The sequence below is a fragment of the Periplaneta americana genome, chromosome 6 (assembly GCF_040183065.1).
Source record: "Periplaneta americana isolate PAMFEO1 chromosome 6, P.americana_PAMFEO1_priV1, whole genome shotgun sequence".
Lineage (NCBI taxonomy): Eukaryota > Metazoa > Arthropoda > Insecta > Blattodea > Blattidae > Periplaneta > Periplaneta americana.
Genome location: NC_091122.1, coordinates 91,893,801 through 91,921,169, shown reverse-complemented (window position 1 = coordinate 91,921,169; position 27,369 = coordinate 91,893,801). Strand labels below are relative to the sequence as shown.

Genomic DNA, 27,369 nt, shown 5'->3' with positions numbered 1-27,369 from the left:
CCCCTGAGCTGTTTTCTGTCGTCACTCATGACATGTCAATTTAATGAAAACATAAAGTAAAATTTTCGGTACACCATGCAGTGATAATCGTACTTTATCACAACGAATAATTGTAGTATTTATTTATTTATTACTCATAATGTCGTAATAATATTTGATTTGGAGTGGAGGATGAGGGGAGTACTTTACACTAAACTCGGCAAGCTCAACATTAAAATCGCATTGCTGCGTATGCTGTATCCTAAATAATGCAAATCGTATATGTGTCAATATTCAGCAGCAATAATTAACCATTGTAGTGGAATATTTCGCCACTATAAATGTTGATGGTAAATCATACTCTTTTCCTCGAATAACGCTACTGATTGCCTTAAGGCAAAACAAGCTAAGAACTATATTAATTTGATTTTGATGATGATGACGATAATAATAATAATAATAATAATAATAATAATAATAATAATAATAATGTCTGAAAGTATCAGAAACCGGTAGTTCACTTTCAGCAATTATAACAAATTAGAGGGAGCGAAATCTGAAGGAAAAACACTGAAATGAAAACAATCAACTTGCCAAAGTAAATTAACCATATGAACAATGTAGTTTGGAAGCAAAATTTTAATTCAACAAATTCAGACTTTCGGGAAACAAAATTGTAAATTCATTTTAGCACTAAAGGCGCTAGCACACTACCAGTTCTTCCCGTCCCTTTCGTCACCACCCTCAAAGTCTTATAATGTTACTTGGGGCCGGTCCTTCTGTTCAATTCTGTCTGTAGTATTGTGTTAAAATTGAAGTTATATAATACATTAAGATCAATGTAAAGTGTGTGTGTGTGTGTGTGTGTGTGTGTGTATGTACAGCATTTAATGTGGATAAGTACGTTTACAAAAGTGTGTAGAACATTACACCATTAATAAAAGTATTATAAAGTGTGCAAAAGTGTTTGAAAGAATGAATACAGTAGACAGTTTGATTCAAACTTTAGAAGATAAATTGACAATTAAAGCTCTCGGATCTTTTCAGCTTAAAAATATTTACGTAAAGATTAATTTTTGGTCCTACAGAATTTGTCTGTTACGATAACAATGGTTATTAAATAAGAAAAATTCACTCCGGTTCCGGGGATCGAACCCGGGTTGTTGGTTCTACGTACCAAGAACCCGGGTTCTATCCCCGGCGTCAGAGAAAATTTTCCTGCTTTAATAACCATTGTTACTAAAAGTATTAATATCGTTCAACAAGACGGAAAGAAATGCAGAACATTTTGTTCTCATTGTCAGTGGTTTGAAAAGAAGGAATGGTTAACGGCATGTGAGAAACGAAAATCGTTATATTGTTTTTATTGTCTGCTTTTTGGGAGCAAAACTCTGTGAACTAATAAGAGGTGTACATATTTAAAGCATTTTTGTCTGAGAGAGTAAAATCACATGAAAATTCTACAACACACATTAACAACGCTATAGCATATAAAACTTAAGATGTTGTGTCAATTCAAAAGAAGCCTGTGACATCATAACGTGTCAAATAAATGACATTCCAAACTTCGGGAATTTTTTCTGCATTTTCGATAGTTTATCCCAAAAAATTCCCTGAGTCATTGCTTCAAACCATTATTACGCAATGCAACATGCTGAATAAGGAAATACTTAGAAATGAACTAAGTGCATTGTGCTCTAATCCCACGTTCAGGAATGTACTGTACAGTTTCCCTGGAAAAGAATGAGACGATTGAATATTCCTAAGTCTCAGATGTAAAACACTGCGCATGATCAGAGACCAGAGCACTGATACACAAGATAACGAATATAATTACTTAGATTCAAGATATTTGGTTTGTTACTAGCATCGTTCCGAAATTCACTTCAAAAACCGCAAAAAAAATGATAATATTACGTAAATAAAAGATAAATATATACATAAATCGTGTAGTTAAATCGAGCCCCTACAGCCGAGGCTGCGCAGAAGTTTAGAGTAGGGATAAATTGAAGCTTGCGTCCGCCGCCATGCTTTGGGAGAAGCACCGGCTAGCAGACGGCTTCGATAAGTTGTGTCTTACTGAAGTTCATTTCCAGGCCTGTTGACTTGCTTATCTCGTTTAATTCCCGAAGCATTTGTTGAAGTTGCAAATAATACATCGTCGGCGAAGCGTAGGTTTGTCAGTCTCCTGCCGTTCACGGTTATCCCGCATTTGCTGCTCCACTGTAGCTTCCTGAATATTTCTTCTAATACACATGTGAAGAGCTTCGGGGAGATGAGGTCACCTTGTTTTACTCCTCTGCCGAGAGTGAACGTTTGTCCCACTTTCTCTGTTTTTACCTTGGCTGTGCTTTGGCTGTAAATTGTTTTCAGCAATCTGACGTATTTTGTCCTTGATTGACCAATGCTTGGAATACGCTGGCATGTTCGAGGAAGTCAAATGCCTTCTTGTAGTCAACGAAAGCGATGTATAATGGTAGATTGAACTCTTCCATTTTTTTCAATAATATGGTACAGAGCTTGGAGGTGATCCGCTGTACTGAAGCCGGAACGGAAACCTGCTTGTTCAGGAGGTTGATTTTCATCCAGAATTTGTGTTAATCTTCTTGTGATTATCTTTGTGAACAATTTATATAGATTAGACATTAAACTTATGGATCTGTAATTGCTTAAGTCATCTTTCGGGCCTTTCTTGTGTAGCAATATTATAGTGCTAGATTTCCACTGTTCGGGTATGTCTTCGCTTTCCAAAATCTTGTTGAATGTTATGCTGATTGGTTTTATTAGAGCTTCCTCGCCTAGTTTAAAGTATTCATTCCATATACCATCTTATCCCGGTGTCTTCCCATTCCTCAGTTCCGTTATCGCATTTCTTATCTCGCTGTACAGAATAGGAGGGACTATATCTTCATGGTTTGCCTTGAATTGAGTTGTGTCGTTTTTTAATGTGCTCGTGTATAATTTTCTGTAGAAATTTGTTGCTTGTGTTAGTATTTCTTCCCTTGAGGTTGTGCGGTCTCCATTTTTCTTCTTCGTTCCCAGTATCCATTGCCTCCCCTGATTTAGGTGTTTCTTGGCTTTCCTGGTTGATTTGGTATCTTCAAGTATTAACTCGAATGCTTTATAGAAACAATCATTCGTGCTCCCCAAACATGGCGTCGCGCGAACATGCGCGAGAGGTTTCAAGTTTGTACACGACACCAGCGCCAATTGTGTGTCTAGATATATATAACTACAACGTCTTTGAGTTAAATCGACAATGGACCTTCATGACTATATCGACATTCCGCACAGAAAGGAAAGCTTTCGTGTCGTTGCAATAGCTCAGACGCTAAGACTTCTGCATGTTGTGTAGAAGAGAACGAGTTCGATTCTTAGTCTACATCAACGATTTTTTTTGTCAAAATAACGTTGAAATAGCTAAGTAACGTTGAAATAGAATTTTACAAAGTCCTCAGATTAAGTGTTAATGATCACAGACAATACAAAATTACAAGTTATAATATTATAAACGTTAATCTAATGAACGCATTTATATATATATATATATATATATATATATATATATATATATATATATATATATATATACACACACACACATACACACATATACAATGTAAATGCATATATATTAAAAGCTAACAATTAAAATGAAATTAAAAAATATTCCTAAGCCACACAGACAAACTTTTACAAAGGTTTAGAGTCCTTAGGCTATGTCATTTGTTGAGTAATTATTACAATATTTTATTAGTAGCTTTCCCATATGTGTAAGAAATGCACTCGCACAAAACAATTTTTGTTAAAAGTGTGGCTTTGGATTATTTCATTCTCACTCCTTCAGTTGAATTTAACTATTTTATCTACGTATTTGCAATAGTGTTTAATTTAATGTATGCATTCAATTTCATTCATGTTATGATTGAATGAAAAAGCACTGTTGCAATTATTGACTAATTACATATATTAATACTAATTACGAAATGCATCTGTTCAGTAACTAATTGCAGTATCTTTTGCAAAATCTTGAATGTTTAAGTTGTCAATAATATTTCTGTACTATACACTATAAGACGTTAAAAGAATTTGCAATAGATTTGGGACCCTCTACTTTATAATCACTGATTTTAATGAAAAAATATTTTCTTTCTTAGGACATCTACAAGTTTAACTTTAATAATATTCCGAATAACTTTAATTGCATTATCTGAATTTTGTACTTTTCTATTCAAATGTGTTCTCTTTCCCTTTTTCATAATTTTTTATATATTACAGTGTACTTCTTGTAGTATTTAAGAACATGAGGATCATTACATTGTAACTGATTACATATAGATTCTTCTTTTTAATACATGAGATTTTTAAGTCCCTGCGTTATCTACATGTTTTTACTTTTGAATTTTTTCACAACATTGAGTGGAGAACATCCACTGAAGTGATTCTGAAATTAAGTGAAAAATACAATACATTTACTCTTAATATCAGTAGTACCAGTAACATATACGTTTTTCCAAGATTCATTTTGTACACATAAATGTAAATAATCACTAGATACAGCATTTAAGACCCTTTTTTTAGTTTTTAAATTAATATTTTGAAATTGTTCAGTGACATTGGAAACACTTAGGATTTGTTTATCATGTTCAGAGAAGCCACTGATTATAGGTTCTGTCGAATAGGAATTCAATCTAATTCTGTGTACAAAACCTTTGTCAATGATTGTGCTACTTCAGCTTGTATTTTTTTTTTATTTTAGTAGGTTATTTTACGACGCTTTATCAACAGCTTAGGTTATTTAGCGTCTGAATGAGATGAAGATGATAATGCCGGTGAAATGAGTCCGGGGTTCAACACCGAAAGTTACCCAGCATTTGCTCATATTGGGTCGAGGGAAAACCCCGGAAAAAACCTCAACCAGGTAACTTGCCCCGACGGGAATCGAACCCGGGCAACCTGGTTTCACGGCTAGACGCGCTAACCGTTACTCCACAGGTGTGGACTTCAGCTTGTATGCTGGTGGGAAAATGATTCTATGACTAAGGTTTCCAGTTTCAAGGAGTGAATTTAATTTACTTTTACGGAAAAGTTCCGAGAGATAATCTATGTTTATGTCACTACAGATCACAAATTCCATATGAGATTTCTAAAGTCTTTTCTTTACGAATTCAATGTTGGCTATAAATATTAATAAATATTAATAAATATGAATGATTGTAGTTAGAAGTCTGATTTACATTATAAAAAGCAAGAAGTTACATTCCTCGGCAAGATTCGAACTTTCGATGTTTGGTTTTGTCGTCCAATTCAATGCTTATGTTAATAACCTACAATTTAGCTGTAGCAATGTGGTGTCATAACTTGGGGTTTGTTTACTTAATGTAATTAGATTTCATTTGATTAGTTTCGCAACAATTGGACTTCCTATTATATCCTGTTATTTAAATATTTAATTTAGGGTTGATTTATTAACTCTTACTGTGCAAGATGCCCCTTATTTCAATAATTCTATATCACGTTAAATAGTCATTGTCTACAGTAAAGTATTATCGTCATCCCTCATTTCTCATCTTAATGGCGAACCGACGTGACATGAGACAGCGAGTTATAGCTCTAGTTGAGGCTGGATATGGGGCTAGATCTGCTGGCCGTTTGGTCGGTGTTCCTAGAAGTACAGCCGCAAGGTGAGTTCAAAGTTACCAAAATTCAGGGGAGGTCGAAAATCGCCCTATTCCTGGGCGTCCGCAGATCTCTTCATTGGAAGAGGATGCTCTCTTATTCGAGACAGTTCGACAGGACCCCATTCGGACTGCTAACGAAATAAGAGCAGCATCTAACTTTCCCGGTTCTTCACAGACTGTGATCAGCAGGTTGAGGAACCGCGGTATTAGGAGCCGGAGGGCTGCGCAAATGGAAATATTGGGGAAAGCACAAGCTGTCGACCGTCTTGCCTTCGCTACCAATCGAGTGGGTTTCGATTGGAGAAATGTAATTTTCTCCGACGAAACAACCATCTCGAGTGATTACGAAGGTCCTGTCCGTGTCTATCGTGAGGATGGTCTTCGACATGATCAGCTCTATGTGCACTGACGGGAAAGATCGGGGCGCTTTAGCATATCGTGTTGGGGGTGGATGTCTTACGATGGACCTGGCGTTATAGAACGCATCGATGGCCGGTTTAATGCGGGAACTTACGAGCACATTCTGGAAAATATATTCCTTCCTTCCGCCCGAGAACGTTTTCCCGAAGGAACATTGCTCTTCCAGCAGGATAACCATCCCGTGCACTATGCCGCAAGCATTCAAAGATGGTTTCAAAGGAGACCCGAGAACGAAATCATTAATTGGCCTCCGAAGTCACTTGATTTGAATGTCATCGAAAATGTACGGGCGGAATTGAAAAAGAGAAGGATAGCCACCTATGCCCACCGACGCCCTCGAAATCGAGACGAATTGTGGGATCAAGTTGTTTACACCTGGGAAGATCTCGCCGGGGATTAGAACTTATTCCAGAATCTCGTGACATCCATGCCGGACCGACTTAGAGCTGTAATAGAAGCTGATGGCATGTGGACAAGATTTTAAGTTAACAGGTCTCTTTTTGTTTCTTATGATTTTTGTTTGAGGAAGAATACTATTAACTTCCAAGTAAGATTTATTTTTTTGATGAGGTTCAGCCCACTTGTAAGATCCAGAAATTGGGCATAAATTATTCATATTTTTCGACAAATTAGACAGTCGAGGAACTCTGAACAAATTAATTACACCTAAATAAAAAAAAGTTTTACCTGGGATCGAACACGAGACATTTCGGGTTTCGGTTAAGCAGTGGAACTGACACGTTACTATATGAGCTACCGAGACAAGACAGTGACAGCAGCAATCTAGAATGTAGATCCCATAGCAGACATTTGCCATTCGGTACAGAGAAACAATGATATTTTGTGACCCGAGCTATGTTGTGAAATCGTGGCCTTAAACAGCTGTATTCTTCGTGATCCTTATTCTGGTCCTTGTCCTTGTTGTGGTCCTTGCAACAATTCTTGTATTTTTATTCATGGTACGTATCGTTATGTCGATATCGAGTGAACAGCGCTGTAGAACTTTAACTTCCGACGACCAAGAGTCGTCTCATTCCTTTTAAGGTAACTATACCTAACTGTTAGTGCGTTAATGTTGTTACTCCATGAAAATGACCTTACAGACACACTCCAGGAAGTAACAAAGTTGTTGGAAATAGTTCTTGTGGCCCTGTGGCTACTGCCGAAGCAGAGCGTTGTTTCAGCACCCTTAAGCACATAAAACCTTTTTTGAGAAACATTATGACACAAGAAAGATTAAATTCACTGGCTATTCTTTCTATTCAGAAAATAACGAACCCACGTAGCCTAGAACTCACGAGCCACCACTGCACAAGAGGATGAAATTTATTGAAACCTCCATAAAACTGATAATCCGATATATCTGGATATCTGGAAGGAGGATTGAGACTAAGGGTAACTTACCATAAACCAGTCCATGCACGGTTTTTGACATGGGACTGTGTTTAACAACAAAAGTTTAATTATAGAAAGATCTGAGAATAATGAAACATGTATTTATGTGGGCATATTACGCAAATAATACAATTTTATTAAATTAGTGCTGCGTTTTTTTTTTCACTTCAGTCTACATTCAATGAATTTCGTGTAACACTACTATTTACCTGTATATGTAACAATTTCCTGAGACACATCTGGAAGAATGGACGAAGATTGTAATGTGTTTTCTTTATTCCCTGCAGATATGGCAGGTGGGTCGATATTGTGAGTTTTTAAATGGCGAATCATTCCTGTAGTATTTTGTGTGGTACAGGTTATCTCTTTGCCACAAATAATGCATCGCACTTTATTGGCCAGCTCTTTTTTAAAATAGTCCCAAGTCCACGATCTTTTCGAAGTCATCTCGAAATCTATAGGCCTACACTTTGGCGCAGTTATTTTTTCAAACGCACAATTTGAAATCTGCAAACTAGGCTCAGCGAATAATTGTGGAATTCATGCAGGATTAGACAGCGATACTACTAAAACTGTAATTATTAAGTAAATATTAATCTTTGATAACGAAGTACGAAAAAGAAAAGAAACTTCAAATACATTTTTTTAAATTGTACAAGTAAATGATGTTAGAATAAATTATAAATAATATATAGTATGGACAATGTAATCAATTATAGTTCTCGCCAAGCACAGACGGCCTCACTCACACCAGTCTCCAGACTCAAGACTGATAATATGTTAATATGTATTATTAAATCAAACGGTGCAAGCCTATGGGTTATGCACTGTTGTCATATTTTCTTCAAGTTGAATGAGCAATGAATATTAAATAAAATGTATTTAACTAAGGCTTTAAAATGTTCGACACTGTATAATACACTTATAAACATCTCTAAAACATCCTATACTTTTATAACACCACTAAAACAACCACGGTCGACTCTAGTAGAAGGTCGGAACAATGTGTCGTCTGCTCGTCAGTCATACTGCTGTCATAGCTACTACACCAACAGAACCCAAGAGTTTTAATGTTAATATCAGAAGAAAACAGTTGTATAGTTAATCATACATCGTACAAGGATGTCAGTATAATACATTACGGATTATAGATAGATATATATATACATTTGCAATAAAGTAAAGTAATCCTTTTACATATTTTTAAAATCTTCAATAATGTCATCTCATAAAAATGTGCGGTAATTTAATGCTAGGATTCGTAAGGGGTATGTCGTGTCTTCATTATTTTTCTCGTTATTTACCACATGTTATAACTTAGTTTTATATTATTTATAAAAATATTCCATTGCAATATGTACAAAACTCAAACACGTACAATAATTCATAGGCGTGAATATTAAACACATTTTGTTACATTGTACTTTATTTAGGTCATAGGCCTCCGTTGTTTTCAGCCAGAACTAATGGATCTATCCAGTTAGACTAAGCCACCTTTTTCAAGCTTCAGTTAGGTTAATTTATAAAATGTCACTGTATATATCTTAAAAGGAGTCATGTCTTTATTATTAGATATTTTTATCTTATTTTCAACATCTATGCGGCAGTTCTATATTGTTTATCAAAGCATGATTCTATTACATTAGGCCTACATCAAACACATACCCGTACTGTATAATTCCTAGGCCTAAATGTCTAGGCCTAGGCTATACACTATATGAAATACGTTTCATGTTATTTAGGCCTACATTTTTCACATCTTTTTCTAAAATGTACCAGGGGCGGCTCCTCTTTAAGGGCCATTTGGTTCCCATTGTTGAGAACGTAAATTACAATATAGTGCAGTGTATTTCATATTAAAGTCATCTTTCTTAATGCGTATCCAATATTTTGCATTGACGCAATTCTCCGAGAGAATGGACTGACGGGCCCGTGAGAGGCCGCCCTATACGTAGTTCATTTTAGCACTAAAGGTTGGACTGCAACACACTAGCAGTTCTTCCCGTCCCTTTCCTCACCACCCTCAAAATCTTCTAATGTTATACTGTATATAGAGACGAGAATTTCATGCACTATAAAATCCCAAAATATGCATGCATTCATGCACTGTCAAACTCTGAAACATACACGATCAAGCGAAAAATAGGCTACATTAAAATATGCACTTTCATTTTTGTTCCAATTTCTTATTTCATTTCACATTTTTTTGCACAGTTAACACCTAACAACATTTCTAAACTGGTTTCTGTAAGGTCCTGTGCTTGTCAATCAATATGTTTTTGTAGGCAATATTATACTTGCAAGAAGTTATGGATGCAAACTTGAATGAACATATTTGTAACAGTGTCAGGTCAAATTCAAGTTTTCGCAACAAATAACCTTCCTCACTGAACGTCTGAACAAAAGAATCCGCTGTCCGGTTTCGCGTTTATGACCCTGTCAAGTTTATTTTAAAGAAGTTTTGTAATGTTTTACAAAGAAGAACTGTCATAGAAAATATTCGAAAACAGAATAGCAATGCTTATCTACCTCTATACTGCAACAATCGCAGAATACATCCCCATATGATCTAATAAAATCCTTTCCTTTAATCCAATATGCAAAGAGTACACTTTTGAAACCTTTAATTGGAGGCACATTAGAACCACATTAACATACGCAAACAAAATAAACAAATACATTAACCACTTACGAGATTCACACACTGCAAAGACAGTTTAGCGAATGATTCCAATTTTAGAAGAATCTAAATCACTACTGGTACTGGAAAAGGGAGAGAGTATTTAAAACATTCCTGAAAGAGGGTGCTTTTGACATAAATTGTCGGCAGTTTCCTTGAACCTTCTACATTTCCTCTCTATTATTCTCAAAATATCCAACGTAATAAATTAATTTATGACACGCAGTGTATAGAGGGTTATCGGTAAAGTGTTGTAAAAGTGAACTTCCGTCCAGTGAAACATCTTATTGTGAAAACCTTAACATTTTATTTCATTTTTCGGTCATTTCGTTTTTTTCTTCTTTTTCTTCGTCAATCCTGATTCCTGAAGCTAAAATAAGGGACATAAGAATCGGGAAACTGACATGTCCACTCAAAATCATTAAAACATGCATTTAAACTGAATATAATGTATTTTATATGCAATATTAAGCTAAAAATTGCTTAAATATGCATTATGCATGTTTTTATCCCCAAAAAGGCCAAAATATGAAAATATACACGGAAAAAGTGCACATACTTGAAACCGGAAAGTAATGAAATGGATAAGTACCAAGTTTGAGCTATATCCTATGTTCCTATAAAAACATGCATTTGCATGGAATTCTCGTCTCTAGTTATATACTTGGGGCCGGCCCTTCTGTTCAATTCTCCGGCCCATCTATTCAATTCTGTCTGCAGTATTGTGTTAAAATTAAAGTTCTATAATACATTAAGATCAATATAAAGTGCGTGTGAGTGTATGTACAGGTTTAATGTGGGTAAGTACGTTTACAAAAGTGTGTAGAACATTACACCATTAATAAAAGTATTATAAAGTGTGCAAAAGTGTTTGAAAGAATGAATACAGTAGACAGTTTGATTCAAACTTTAGAAGATAAATTGACAATTAAAGCTCTCGGATCTTTTCAGCCTAAAAATATTTACGTAAAGATTATTTTTTTGTCCTATAGAATTTGTCTGTTACGATAACAATGGTTATTAAAGGAGAAAATTTCGCTCCGGTGTCGGGTACCAAGAACCCGGGTTCGATCCCCGGCGTCGGTGCAAATTTTTCTGCTTCAATAACCATTGTTACTAAAAGTATTAATATCGTTCAACAAGACGGAAAGAAATGCAGAACATTTTGTTCTCATTGTCAGTGGTTTGAAAAGAAGGAATGGTTAAGGCATGTGAGAAACGAAAATCGTTATATTGTTTTTATTGTCTGCTTTTTGGGAGCGAAACTCTGTGAACTAATCAGGGGTGTACATATTTAAAGCATTTTTGTCTGAGAGAGTAAAATCACATGAAAATTCTACAACATACACTAACAACGCTGTAGCATATAAAACGTAAGGTGTTGTGTCAATTCAAAAGAAGCGTGTGACATTATAACGTATCAAATAAGTGACATTCCAAACGTCGGGAATTTTTCTACATTTTCGATAGTTTATCCCAAAAAATTCCCCATTTATTGTGATAATTTCCCTGAGTCATTGCTTCAAACCATTATTAAGTAATGCAACATGCTGAATAAGGAAATACTTAGAAATGAACTAAGTGCATTGACTCACATGCATCGCCTACAAGTTCTCCATAACAAGTTCCTGCGTACTGAAACAAATGCCCCCTGGTTTGTAAGAAATCAACAACTGCATCAAGAATTGGGAATTCTTCCACTAGATCAGTACATCCATTCAATGTCAAAATTTTTCTTCAACAAACTTCCTGGTGTTCCTGGAGCTGTGACATATAACATTGGAGCAAGATCTTGTCAGCCATCTAGACTTAAAAGGAAACTCCCTCAAGACATCCTTCTTAGTGATACTGACGACTCTTCATAAATTTAACACAGAAAATCATCATATTTTTATTCACATAATTCACAAAAATGTTAAATTAATTAATTAAAATTAATTAGAGGAGCCTTTAGAGCCAACCTCAGCATGATATTCTGCATGTGATATTCCATAATTTAACAGTGGTCTGTATAGCAAGTTTGCTGGTCAACCAATAAACTTAAAAAAAAAAAAAAAAAGAACAAGTGCATTGTACTCTAATCCCACGTTCAGGAACGTACCTAACTCTAGTGCGTTAATGTTGTTACTGCATGAAAATGACCTTACAGACACACTCCAGGAAGTAACAAAGTTGTTGGAAATAGTTCTTGTGGCCCTGTGGCTACTGCCGAAGCAGAGCGTTGTTTCAGCACCCTTAAGCGCATAAAACCTTTTTTGAGAAACACTATGACACAAGAAAGATTAAATTCATTGGCTGTTCTTTGTATTCACAAAATAACGAACTATAATTCGAAATTGATTGATAAATCTGCGCATCAGAAGAATATAAAAGCAGCATAGCTGTACAAATAATCGGCCACTGTAAGTTTATTGATTTGTTTAACTTTATTATTGTTTTATTAATTATACATGTAAGTTACTAGCCATTGTGTAGAAATATTTTAATTATCGCATGTTTTACTCTTAAGTATTTTTCTGGTCCAACGATTGATAAATATGAACTAATATGTTGATGTAACTATAACGAAATATCGAGAGGCGCCTGTGAGACATGAGTTTATTTTTAATCTGGCCCCACCTAGCCTAGAACTCATGAGCCGCCACTGAATGTACCCCTTACGAATCCTAGCATTAAATTACAGCAAATTTTTTTACGACATAACATTATTGAAGATTTAATAATATGTAAAAAGATTACTTTACTTTATTGCAGATGTATCTATCTAATCTATAATCGGTAATGCATTATACTGCCTCCTTGTACGACGTATGATTAACTTTTTCTTCCGATATTAACATTAAAACTCTTTGGTTCTGTTGATGAAATAGCTATGACAGCAGTATGACTGACAACAGACGACACAGTGTTGCCAAGTTGAGCCTTCCGACCTTCTATTAGAGTCGACCGTGGCCCACCCAATGTTTTTCAGTGTTGGTGCCACTGTACGTGATATCTAATGCTTTACAGTTCTGATAAATGCACAATGCATTAAGTTTGTAGGCCTAATTTGGCTGCGAATGAAATATTTATCAGAGGGAATATACTTAACGAGAGTTGATCGACAAGCATAATGCATAAAAATAATGACACTCAACACATGCGCATAACGTCTCGAAGCACAATCTAATGACAATGTATTCTTAAATATTTACTCAGAATGCGTTAAGAACACTAATAAATAAATCACACATATTCCCATCACTAACACATGGCAGACGGCATAAATCAGACGAAGAACACTGCTCTCTTCATGCACAAACACACCACCTTTGTGTATATCTCTTTCGAGACTAACGTCATTATTCTCGATGCATATCGGGAAATTCTCGAGTCGGGCAGTGGAGCTATCTGTGAATGACTCTTCAAACCACATAGAATATACTCTCTCGGTTCTGCAAAGTGTGATCGGTTGCACGCAACGAGCTAGAAGAGTATATAGTGACGAACACGTCTGTATCAGCGCTCTGGGTGGTACTAACTTGAACTACCGGCTGGTACATCTGGCTTAAGGTGAGACGCTACTGAAATTTTAATTTGCCACAATTTTGCTCCAATCCATTTGAAATTTTGTACAGAGCGACTGTGGTATTTAATTAAGCTACAGCATTTTTTTTTCAGATTTTTTTTGCATCAACAGTTTGCATGTAATAAAATAAATAATTAATTTAATTAGGTATTCATTAGTGAAGGTCCATTTTTATTTAAATGAAGATAATTATTAACTACAATTATTTTGTGAAAGCCAATTAGTTGTATTATGAGATGTAGCATTACATTTTCTCTAATGCTTGTACTTACCAAGATAAATAAATTTAACAACTTTGAAAAATTAAAAATTGCCGGGAAACATTTTGATATTTAACATATTAAATTCAATATTTCTGTTATCTTTCAAAATATCACAAATCCCATGCTTAGGTTCTGGCATCTTTGCTGAGCATGTCTAGAAATTTTCATCAAATTTGATGAATTCTATGAAGAATGCCATGAACACTTGTACTGAGAAATGTAAAAAAAATAGTCTGAGATAACTGATGTTAAAAAGTTTAATACATGCACCTCATAAACTACCAATGTTATTTAAATTTATTGTAAGACTGAGTATCAGTGGACCACTTTTCATTTGTATATACAATTTTAAGTCTACAGGTGCAATCATTCATGGGGAATATATTTTAAAACATTGTTATGTGCAGCAAATTATAGTTGTAAATTGCAATTTAATTCACTACATGCTTGAAAAATTTACAAAATCAAAATAAATGCTTGGAGAAAAAAGTCTAGGGAAAAGTTTTTTTACTGGGCTAGTTAAGCTGGTTAAATTAACCCGTATAAATAATATGATACAGGAGCAATAACATCTTCCTGCAAAAGGTAGTGTTCTAAATCCTCCAGTCTTTTAAATTTATTTTCATTAGGCATAAGTGTTGCCTCACATGAGGGACCAGGTTCTGCAGAAACTGTACCTGAACCTGTAGTCTTCCGCATGACCTCAGCATGTAATCTTGTAAGCTCTTTTTTGTTATTTTTATTCACTTTTCTCTTGATTTGAATTCTGTTCCTCTTACTTCTAGCCATGACTTACTACCTAATCTATACAGTGCACTACACCTAAACTAATAAACTAAGCCTAACGTATAACCTACACGCTACTTTTTACAAGAAGAAATAAACTTTTAAATAACTAGAATTACGGGAAAATAATTATAAACTACAGAAAGTAAACGCCAACCAAACACACGTTCACAGACACCAGCCACAAATCAAGCCAACTGATCAAAGAACGAATGAAAGGGGACGAAGAAAGAATGAATGATGTTTAAAATGGCAGGCAGGGTAAGCATCCCATGCCTCCATTGGTTTCTCGACTAACAATTCACTAACTTTTAGATCGAGGTACCCAGCTAAAAGCCGTTTGCCCTCTCAACTAACAGTAGTGTATTTTCCCCTGTAAATGATTATATGAAAGATGTACACGCTAACAGTTGAATTGTGAGTGAATGAATGAGGTGAAGTGAGCACAATGCCTCGCAGATGTTAATGAGAGGTGGAGAGTCCAGTGCTCTGGTCAGTTCTGTCCTAGTCACGTTTTTGTAGTGGCGCTAGGGAGACTCGTAACCTGTTACCAACAAAGTGGTGGGCTACTCGTTTCCGTAGAAGCCGTCTGGCTGCCTGGTTGGCTGTGGCAAGTGTCGTGTGTCGTTTCGTGGGGTTTGTGTCTGTAGTGAGTAAGGAAATAGTGAATGTCACTATTTCAAAACAAAGAGCTGCGACTAAATACAGGAACACGTACCACTAAGTACGCATGCGCGGGAATGACGTCACAAGCAGACTCGTTAGCCACGCAAATTATACAGCTCAAGCCCCTACAGCTGAGGCTGCGCAGAAGTTTTAGAGAAGGGACAAATAGAAGTTGAGTCCGGCGCCATTGAGAGAAGCACCGGCTAACAGACGACTGTACTATGTAATATTGAATGTTTAATATATATGTTTGATGTCTCTTATAAATCAATCTGAATGGATAAATGAAAAAAAAAAATCCTAATAACATTTAAAGCGACCACGTTATGGACGTAATCAAGTTTAGTCACCGTTAGTTTGACATGAAACGAAAGAAAACTGTAACAATATTGTAACCAAAGATGTTGCATAGTTATTTGACAACATACAGAGCGAGCAGAAATACAAATACATATTGTAGTAATAGTTATGATGAAAAGAAAATTATTAGTATTAACTATTATTAACAAAACACTGCCTGTGTAAGGCATTACATTAGGCCTATATTGTAAACACATGTTTGCTTTGATGTGGACGAGAAACGGACAATTATTATTTATCCGCTTCCATATCACATAATATACACCTGTAAAATAAAAACACGTACCTAATGTTTTAGTTTGAAATAAAAGTAGGCCTACCATGTATTAGCTTATTATCACATCTGTAGCATGAAATAAACGTCACATGCAATGAATTAGTCATATAATAGAACTCAGGCCTAACAGAACATCTTGCCTATTGATTCATTATTATTATTATTATTATTATTATTATTATTATTGACTTCGTTAAATGTTGTCTTACATCGTTTTAATGTAAAGTCGTGTTGTACCGGTAACTTTAAGCTGTGTGCTGATTATGTTCTTTATGTAATACTTTCTTTTATTTGGTTATTTAACGACGTTGTATCAGCTACTAGATTATTTAGCATCGATGGTATTTGGCGAGACCAGGCCAAGGATTCGTATTAGATTACCTGACATTCGCCTTGCGATTGGGGATATAGGAAAAAACCCAACCAGGTAATCAATCCAAGCGGGAATCGAACCTGCGCCCGAGCGCAACTCCGGATCGGCAGGCCTTAGTCGACTGAGCTACGCCAGTAGCTCTTTATGTACTGCCCTGCTAAGCCTAAGTGCCGTATCTACAAAAAGCAAAGTACCGAGAAAAATGAGTTTAAAGTTTTCTGTACAGCTCCTTTAGATTTTTATGTATGATTTCATAATTTATGTGGTTTCCAGCTATATACGACATTACAAAATTACTGAAACAAACAAAAATTATATTAATTCAGCCATTTAATAGAAACTGCAAATACCGCTCTTTAACACAGCACGATTTAATATATAAATATCTGCCTTAACTACAAAATGCCGTATGTTGCCGACCTGCTAAGGAGAAGTGCGGTATCTGCATAAAATTAAGAAATGAAAGAATAGGCATCCAGAACCATAAGGGCCCAAAGTACGGAATCGAAGTTCTGAGAAAAATTCACATTAATTTATGATATTCAAATTATTATTCAGATTTCTATATGTGAGGTTTTGATTTGTTCATAGTACAATCTTATACATCCCACAATATCTATTAAAATATATCAGAACATGCATATATATGCTAAAATATACAAATTCACCATAGTGTGCTTTAGGCCCTTATGATTCTAGGCGTCTCTTATGTTGAAGTTCTGAAGCTGACGATTCTCTATTTTAATTAATAATGCTACATGAATAATATGCAATAGCAAATTCAGAAACCCATTAGTAACAAAAATTGAATACGTATGATAAATCCTTTCTAATTATTTCACACAACATGACATTATGAGTGACAAAAAATCACAATTTATGCAAGTCATGAACAAAATTATAGTATTAACAATGTAATATTATTAATAATAATCAATCTTTAAAAATAAGTATGCATAAAATATTTACTGTATTAGTAAATCTCGCCATAATTTAAGTCTGTTTTCTGGAATGCCTTCTTTCAAGGTGTTCTCAATTCTATCTCTCTTCTCAAGATCAAATCCACAGGTCTTATCCAGATGTTCAGGGAATTGCATGCCATGTCTTTTCTGTGTTATCTTTTGCAGGAAATCTAAAGTTTTGTAACTTTCAGTTTCATTATTATGTTGCTTTGTACTCCAGTACATAGTTACCTCTCACTGATTTCACATGAACGATATCCTTAAGGTAAGGTAGTTGGTTTGCATTTTTTTTTTTTCTGATGGGCAATGGAATCTTTCCTTTGCGGAAGTTTGTGTGATCTATCTTTATTAGTTCCATTTTCCCATTATTTTCATCGTGACAAGCGTCTACAAAATCGTCAAAGTCGTATGTTCCTTTCTGCTTTTTGAAAGACATTTTGAACTTGGTGTTGAATACTGTAAGCAGAATAAATGTGTGTCCTGGTTCAAAATAGAAAAGGTTGATTTCTTGGGCAGCTTTTTCCTTGGAATTCACCGTGAAGACCAAGAAAGAATACAGACACCAGTTCTTGTTCTGGCTTAAACAATTATCTACCCAAATTACTATATTTAGACATCTCTGTGTCTTTCAGGAACATGTAAAACGTACCTATAATACCTTCCTTATTTCGTCCTGTAATAGCTTCATTCCAAACAAATGCAAAAGGTTTCAATTTAGATTTCTTTCCCACTGAAGCGAATGTTTCATGATAAGCTAGAATTCATAAGTTGACCTGCAACATTTGAATTAAAATTTTCATTTTCTATCATGCTGGATAAAGAACATTTTTCCAAAGCTAATTTTATTAATTGTTTAGAGCTAGAAGAAGTAGACATAATTATTTGTTTTTAACACAGATTGCTGTTTAAAATAACACTGACAGGTGCATACTGAAGCAGAAAGCTGCATGTGGATAAAAAGAATGTGACAATGCTAAGGAAGACCGCGGAATATGCTTGGTACTATAAGCAACAGTGCAGTATCTGCAACTCACATACCGCGCTTTTGCGTAGCATGAGAGACATACTGCAGTCTTGCTTAGTTTATCTAGCGATTTTGTGCAGATACAGCAAAATAAAAAGCTTATATTTCATTTGTCATTGTAGATACCGCATTTTTACTTAGTCAAATGAATTTCTGACAGTACAAAACCCTATAAAGTGCGAAAACCCCATTTTTCAATTTTCCTGCAGATACGGCATTTTTGCTTAGCAGGGCAGCATGTTCTTTATGTAGTACTTTCTTTTATTTGGTTATTTAACGACGCTGTATCAGCTACTAGATTATTTAGCATCGATGGTATATGGCGAGACCAGGCCAAGGATTCGTATTAGATTACCTGACATTCGCGTTGCGATTGGGGATATAGGAAAAAACCCAACCAGGTAATCAATCCAAGCGGGAATCGAACCTGCGCCCGAGCGCAACTCCGGATCGGCAGGCCTTAGTCGACTGAGCTACGCCAGTAGCTCTTTATGTACTTCTATGGTCAGTTTAACAAGTTTAAAATATGATTTTTGGGAGGAATCTGGGATTCATTTTCTAAAATATGTTCCTATAGCTGTAGAAAGATTGTACAAGTGTTCTACTGTTACATCACATTGTTTTCACACGATGTAAGAATGGGTGGTAATATGCCATTATTCTCTGTCAACATCTGTAAAATCGCTCTTTTACTTAAGCGGCATATTTCTATAATCTCAGATGATGGTATGACAAGATTCCCATTATTCTTTCGTTAAAAAAAAAAGAGATTTTGTTTACTGCTGGTACATACCATAAATTGAGTCTTTAGATTTATTACACCATAATCTTAATGATTTAACAACTAAGCCAGCAATGCATAAAATCACATTTTCACAATATTCTGTCATTGGGAATGATGCAAGAATGAAGGAATTGCAATCAATGTTTGCAGTTGAAAGTTCTATAGAATCATATCGCCTCTGATTCTCAAAACACTGAGGATTATTATTACAGTGCGTTAGGTGTTTGGAAAATACTATTAGGTATATAGACATTTTTTTTAGCGGACACCCCCTCTTTGTAATATAATTTAAATAAATTATTTATGTATTTTCTAACGTATATAAAATAACATGAGCAAAAATGTTCCATGCATTCGGTCATAGGAAATAGAAATAAACAAATGTCTATTTATGAACAATATAAGGCGTTTATATTTAAAGTAATGCTTAGCTACAGTATTAAGATTTACTTATTATACATTAGAAAAAACGTAAATAAGTTTAGTTATATTACAATGAAGGGGGATGTCCGCTAAGAAAACGCCTATATACCCAATGGTATTTTCTAAACTCCGAATGCTTTACAGAAACAATCATTTGTGGTCCCATATCATGGCGTTGCGCGTACCTGCGCGAGAGGTTTCAAATTTGTACACAACATCAGCGCCAATTGTGTGCCTAGATACCTATATCACTACAATGTCTTTGAACACCTACCGCCATTTCTTCCTCGTCCTATCCTGAGATCGCTTGATCACATTTCCTTCCTCTCGCGTGTGTGGTACCTAAGAGGTCACGTCCATTTTCGGCTTTTCCCCTTCAAAATTTTCTAGAGCTCCAACACTTTTTCTGTTATGCTGTGAATTGAATTGAGAAGTGGGAGGTACGCAAAACGCGTCCTCGCAAAGGGTTCGGGGCTGAAAGAAACTGAATATGTGAACTCCAAGCCTGTTGGCCACTTGTCTCACTACGGATTACGCTGCTCCACTGAAACAATGGGGACAATAGACAAGCTCACAGATTGTATCGGGCCAAGTACCCACGTAGAAGATGTCCGGCCCATATTATCTTTCCACGACTGTTCCAAAGGTTAAGGGAAGGAGGGCACGTGGTGCCAAATTACAATTCCATTTCCACACAACTATTTTTGCTTATAACTTTCGACTCAGTCATTTCCGGACCAGGGTTCCTGATCTAAAATTGATACATGTGCCCTTCGCCATCATCCCTGAAAGTTTGTAACACCAGCCCGGAAACATCCTGCATAACGGGCAGTTACGTAGGCAGGAGAGCTAACAGGGCTGAAACCGCTCACCATTTTTCAAGAAATACTTAAAAATCACATTAGATTTACAGCATTACAATCCACCATTGGCGTTGCGAGTGCGACACTGAAATATATATATATATATATATATATATATATATATATATATATATATATAAAATTAATTTTTAATTTAATTTCTTCCTGTAACCACTACAGGTTGCCGTCGACAAAGAGTACCATGATACAATAGAGTAAAAGCCTTGAGGCTTAGTGATAAATTGTTGTTAGAGTGAAAAAGAAAGAATTTGAATTATATTGAAACACATGATGTTAAACGAAGTAACGTCAAGGAGATGCGAATTAGTCATGGTCCATATGTATGATGCCTGAAAATAGCTATTGAGCCTTTGAGTGCTGCAATTGTTAGATCTCTTAAAATACTTTTATGCAGGCCAAAAGATTTACAGAAGTCGACTAGGAACCGGGGTATGGTCCCACGGGCTCCTATCATTAGTCCCGTAATGACGATGGATTCCAGATGGTATTTGTCCTTATAAAAACTGATGGAAGGTTCATATATATTCCTTTTTTCCTCGTGTACTTCTTCTGGCTGGTGTTCGTGCGATTCGAATCTCACAGAAGGGTCTATGATGTAACCTTCAAGAGAGGGATGTTTAAATGCAATTATGTCAATTCTTCGATTACTGCCCTCACTGGATATGCCGTGTACTTCTTCATATACTGAATAACCTTTGTTCCTTAAGGCAGTTGCTATTATATATTTTAATTTTATTGGGTTATTTTACGACGTTGTATCAACATCTAGGTTATTTAGCGTCTGAATGATATGAAGGTGATAATGCCGGTGAAATGAGTCCGGGGTCCAACACCGAAAGTCACCCAGCATTTGCTCGTATTGGGTTGAGGGAAAACCGCGGAAAAAACCTCAACCAGGTAACTTGCCCCGACCGGGATTCGAACCCGGGCCACCTGGTTTCGCAGCCAGACGCGCTGACCGTTACTCCACAGGTGTGGACGCTATTATAGATCTTACTGTATGATGCCGCGTATTTCGTAGAAGTTCACCGTGTGAACAGGCCCCCGGGACATGGGCAAGGGTTTCAACCTCCCTGTCGCAACGTCGACAGAGGTTACTGCCCGAAGACCTGCCAGGTACACTACGCACAGCTGACACGTTCGCATTCATCTTGATCGCTTCCCTCCACTCACTACAGGAAAGACCCTTGTGATTCCGGATCCACTTATTGGCTGGGGCATATTGTTGGTATAAGAGCACGCCTTTGCCTTTATGTTTTTTCTGGCTCCAGTTCTCAAACGCTTTTTCTCTTAATACTTGCCGTACCTTTCGCGTATCTACAGTGCCGTACTTGTCCAAAATATTTGCTGATTCGGTGATATTGAGTGCTGTGAGACTGGATGTAATTTCTTGGGATAATTTCCTTGTAGCATGTAGGAAGGAATTATTGGATTTAAGCAATATCTTACATGCGTTTATATTTTGTAAGTGTAATTCCCATGCTGGACAGAATAAACCTAATCCCTTGAATTTTGTGTCTGTATACAACATATCTGTAGGAGGGTCATTAGGCAGTTGCAGTATTTCTTTCAGCAGACCCCTTATCATAATATCTGCATCCACTATGAATGTATTAGAATTTTTTTTTTTTGGAGGCACTGTCTGAAATGGATATATTAGACTAGGACAGATTGAGGTGTTAATGATGTTGTATTTTTGATCCCCTTGTAAGTGTGGTGAAGAAATAAACAATTCTACATTTGTTCTTAGTTTAGACAATGTTGAAAGAGGATCAAAATTAATCTCGTCATAAAAATTGACTCCTAGATAGCGAATGAAGTCACCTCTTTGCAAACCAGCTATTTCATTTCCAGACGAGATGTGAAAATTTTCTTCAAACAGCTGACCCTTTTTAATACACATGCCTTTACACTTGTTAATGTTAATGTCTAGTCCGATTTCATGGAATTGTTGAACTGCGTGATTGAAGAGTGTTAAAGCGGATTTTTTGTCTTTACCAATGATAACAATATCATCTGCGAAGCCCATTACAGTTAATTGATCTTCAGATGGACTTAAGTTAAATCCATACTGAGTAGTCATGCCGTGTTCACTAAGTTCGTTCAAAATATGGTCAATGCATAGATTGAAAAGAGTAGGTGACGAACCTTGTAACACACCTCTGACTATGGCGATGGGTTTTGTTTTACCATTGTTAGATTGAATCGTTGTAATATTACCTGTCTGTAAGCTGAAGACCAGATTTGTGAGTTTAGTTGGAATGGGTAATGCATTTAAGGTATTTCTTAAGTGGTTATGACCTATGTTATCAAAAGCTTTCCGTATATCAATGAACATAACAGCCAGATCTTTTGCATTTGTTTTGGCTTCACGTAGCAGAGAATCTAGAATTGCAGTGTTGATGTGAGTACCAGAGGAGTTGGTGAAACCTCTTTGGTTTGGGTTAAAACTCACGAATTCGCGGATACGTCGGTCAAGTACACGTTCAATTACTCTTCTGATTACTGAACATATTGTGATAGGCCTCCAGTTTGTTAAATCCATTGTATCACCACCTTTATGGATTAATATAGTTCGGGCTTGTTTAAACTTGGAGGGTACGAAGCCAGTTTTTAACATTCGTGTAGCGATAGAAGCTATTATTTCTGTTGCTGTTTTATTTTTAATTACTCTCACAATAATGTGATCAGGGCCAGGTGATGTATCTACTGCTATACTCCTTAGGGCTGTCTCAATTTCCCCAGTACTTATTGTTTCCATGAACATGTCGTCCATTTGAATTCGTTCATCTACATTTAGGGTGGAAGAATATTCAGTGCGAACCATATGATTAGGCTGTCCGTGTGTATCAGAAAAGTATTTAAATATAGCTTCAGTTGAAACATCACAACTTTCGGCTTTAGAACGTAGGACAGACCTCACTGCTTTCCTCCGTTGGTTGTAATAGAGGTATTGTGTAAGTTGAAACTTAGCCTATATTTTTATCTACGTTTCAGTCGATCTCTTTTAGTTGCACGTTCCGGATTTGTAGTTTGTTTATATTTCTTCTGGTTATCTGTGTTACTTTTGTTTTTCCGATATTGGTAGTACTTCCGAGCTGGATGTTTTGGACCTGGAAGTAAATCGATCGCTGTAGCTAAGAATTCAGTCCACTGGTTGACATTAAGGTCGTAGTCTTCATCATTAACATCTAGAATAAATCTATCTCGCCATTCTGTCATTTTCTGGTTAAATTCTGTGCATACAGTGCGATTTCCAATATTGGTATGCTGAGGGGATGATGGGTTACAATCCGTATCCTCAGACATCCCAGAACTATGATATATATACTATTGTTTTACTGTACAACAATAACTAATATTTAAATTAACAAATTAACAAATCTGGCTAAGTGGAAGAGAAACCCCGATGGCCTTAACTTCGCCAGAATAAATAAATAAATAAATAATAATAATAATAATAATAATATTATTATTATTATTATTATTATTATTATTATTATTATTATATTTCTGCTGACAAGTTGTTTCAATTGACCGATGATTTTCAAAGATACTGTGAAGCTACCGTTCTCAACACAATACCGATAACTACATAAGTACCGGTAATTTATTTAGAGTCGGCGTTGTTGATTCACTCTGCAAGGACAGCGAATTCAGTTTGATTTGTACAACTTCTGGAGAGTCTAAATTGATTTTAAATTTCATAGTAATAAATTGCCTTTTAAATAAGTTGTAAGTTATGGGCAAATTTGCCATGTGATATTTCCAAAACTTGGCATCTCCCTTCTTAACATCCTGGTTACGCCACTGATAACACGCCAATTGATTTGCAGTTAGTGTCATCGTAATTATTATTAAACCCTTATAAATTATGTTACAGTGTAGGTCTACAATCACATTAAGTCACACTTTGCCTACTCTTCTTCATAGTTCTTAAATTAAGCATTGTAATTATCGTGAGGTTAAATATAGGCCTAACATATACTGATATTTATTAAATACTGCACTTAGTTAGGTATCATCATGACTATTAGGCTTATTTATTTAAATATATTGATTCGCAGTCAGTTTTGTCATAATTCGAATTCTTCAGATTAAACATGGCTGCAATATGGTACAGCATAGATTTATTAAATACATTAATAAATAATTATCGGTATCACTATTATTTGTTTATTTAAGCCTATTCATTTGTGGTCAATGTTACATAACTATAATTAAACGCTTATAATTATGTTACGGGACTACTATCAAATTAAGTCACACTTTGTCTTCTCATCATACTTAAAAAGAGTATTTTAATTATCATAAGACTGAAATTATATATAAAAGGTAAAGGTAAAGGTATCCCCGTAACATGCCATGAAGGCACTTGGGGGGCATGGAGGTAGAGCCCCTTTGCTTTCCATGACCTCGGCACTAGAATGAGGTGGTGTTATATATACTGGTATTAAAATGGTCTAGAATATGCCATTAGGAAAGTTCAGGATAACAGAGAGGGTTTGGAATTGAACGGGTTACATCAGCTTCTTGCCTATGCAGATGACGTGAATATGTTAGAAGAAAATCCACAAACGATTAGGGAAAAAACGAAAATTTTACTTGAAGCAAGTAAAGCGATTGGTTTGGAAGTAAATCCCGAAAAGACAAAATACATTATTATGTCTCTTGATCAGAATATTGTACAAAACGGAAATATAAAAATTAGAGATTTATCCTTCGAAGAGGTGGAAAAATTCAAATATCTTGGAGCAACACTAACAAATATAAATAACACTCGGGAGGAAATTAGACGCAGAATAAATATAGGAAATGCCTGTTATTATACGGTTGAGAAGTTTTTGTCATCTAGTCTGCTCACAAAATTTACAAAACAGTTACATTACCGGTTGTTCTGTATGGTTGTGAAGCTTGGACTTTCACTTTGAGAGAGGAACAGAGATTAAGGGTGTTTGAGAATAAGGTTCTTAGAAAAATATTTGGGGCTAAGAGGGATGAAGTTACAAGAGAATGGAGAAAGTTACACAACGCAGAACTGCACGCAATGTATTCTTCACCTGGCATAATTAGGAACATTAAATTCACACGTTTGAGATGGGCAGGGTATGTAGCACGTATGGGCGAATCCAGAAATGCATATAGTGTTAGTTGGGAGACCGAAAGGAAATAGATCTTTGGGGAGGCCGAGACGTAGGTGGGAGGATAATATTAAAATTGATTTGAGGGAGGTGGGATATGATGATAGAGAGTGGATTAATCTTGCACAGGATAGGGACCAATGGCGGGCTTATGTGAGGGCGGCAATGAACCTTCGGGTTCCTTAAAAGCCATTTGTAAGTAAGGTATTAAAATGGTTTACAGAAAACCCGGAGGTTCATTGACGTCCCCACGTAAGTCTGCCATCGACCATATCCTGAGCGAGATTAATTCAGTCCCTAGCACATATCGCAATTCCCTCAAATCTATTTTAATATTATTCTCCCAGTAGGCGAAGTCATGGATGATAAAATTCGGAAAGAGAAAATTGTAAAGCACCGTTCGTAGCTTTAATTCTGGATGAGAGCTCTGACATAGCATGAAATCACAGTTATCTTCAATTCTGCGATATGTAACAGACATTGAAGGAGTTTAAAAATGAACAGATGTCAGTCTGAAAATGCTCTTCTTCAACATTCTCTCAAAGTTATTAACGATTTTGATTGCAGTGTTAAAACTTACTGCTCAAACCTACAATGGAGTGGCTGAGATGGCGGGAGAACATGATTTACACGCAAAATTTCGCAGCCATTGTAAGTAAGCGATTTTTGTGTACGCTACGCGTAAAATAATTAAACCTCGTCTTACCTGAGTCTGCCAATTTTATGAAAGAAGTAGAAGTGACCTTCACCAGTCTTGCTGGATTTTCGAGTTTTTTTCTCTAAATCATCAAAGTTGGAATGCTTATTTGAACCAATAATGGATAATGAAGATTGTGAATGGGACTACGAAACTGTCGTTTGTGCACGAGGGCTGTTAAGTTTACTGAAGGACTTTGGTTTTATAATATTATTCGCTGCAATATCCCCACACTCTGATATTCTGTTTCAAAAAGTAACAGATGTTGCTTTTTGTAAAACAAAAATTCATAATTTCGAGGAGTTCATGTAAGGACTGAGAAATTACTCTGAGGAATTTTGGGAACGCATGGATGATATTGCTGCTGAAAATTATCCCCAATCTGAAAGATCACGGCTGAATGCAATCCCTAGAGAGTATAAGAAAATTGTACATAGGCGATTGTTCAATGAAATCCTGTAGGTTATCAGATTTAATATTAGTCAAAAGTTTGCTGAAAATTTCAAATTGAAGCTTTTGAATACCTATGCTTGATCATACACAATTTACCACCTTTGCAAATTCACTCCCTGAAGAAATATTATTAAATCTAAAAGAAAACTATGAAGCTTATTTTGATTTACTGTATTTTCAACAGTATAATAGGTCTCGTTCTACGCACTTTCGTCTTTCGTATTTTATGTAAACACGGCCAGGCTTCGGCCCGGTAAATATCCTTATAACTTATGCTACAAGGAAATTATAATGAAAATTTGAAAATTCAACTCAAATATTCCTCAAAAAGCGGCTATTTCCAGGAACACAACTCCTGCATATAACGAAAGCAGACTACTGTATTTTAACCATTAAAAAAATCGCATCCCTATGTCAAAATGTCACGCGATGCCACTGGTCACGAGCTTCTTATCCGTGATTGGTTGGCCCTGATTGAGATAACATCTCCTTTCAAAAGACCTTGAATGCAATACCAATCATGCTCGATGTTCTGTATCATTGACAAAGAAAA

At 35.8% G+C, this 27,369-nt stretch overlaps 1 protein-coding gene across 14 annotated transcripts in view; it reads right to left on the bottom strand.

Annotated features, from left to right (window-relative positions):
- LOC138701496 (protein bric-a-brac 1-like) overlaps positions 1-27,369 on the bottom strand; it is a 354,692-nt gene that overhangs the window by 269,219 nt on the left and 58,104 nt on the right. The window contains exon 1 of one of the 14 annotated variants that reach the window (XM_069828426.1): positions 7,685-7,988. The exons of 12 other annotated variants lie outside the window; for them this stretch is intronic. In XM_069828426.1, the coding sequence (XP_069684527.1) occupies positions 7,685-7,922 (238 nt within the window). In that variant the 5' untranslated portion in view covers positions 7,923-7,988. Of the gene's footprint in view, positions 1-7,684; positions 7,989-27,369 lie in introns of those variants that run through there. One more of the 14 variants, XM_069828418.1, reaches the window with a different exon arrangement.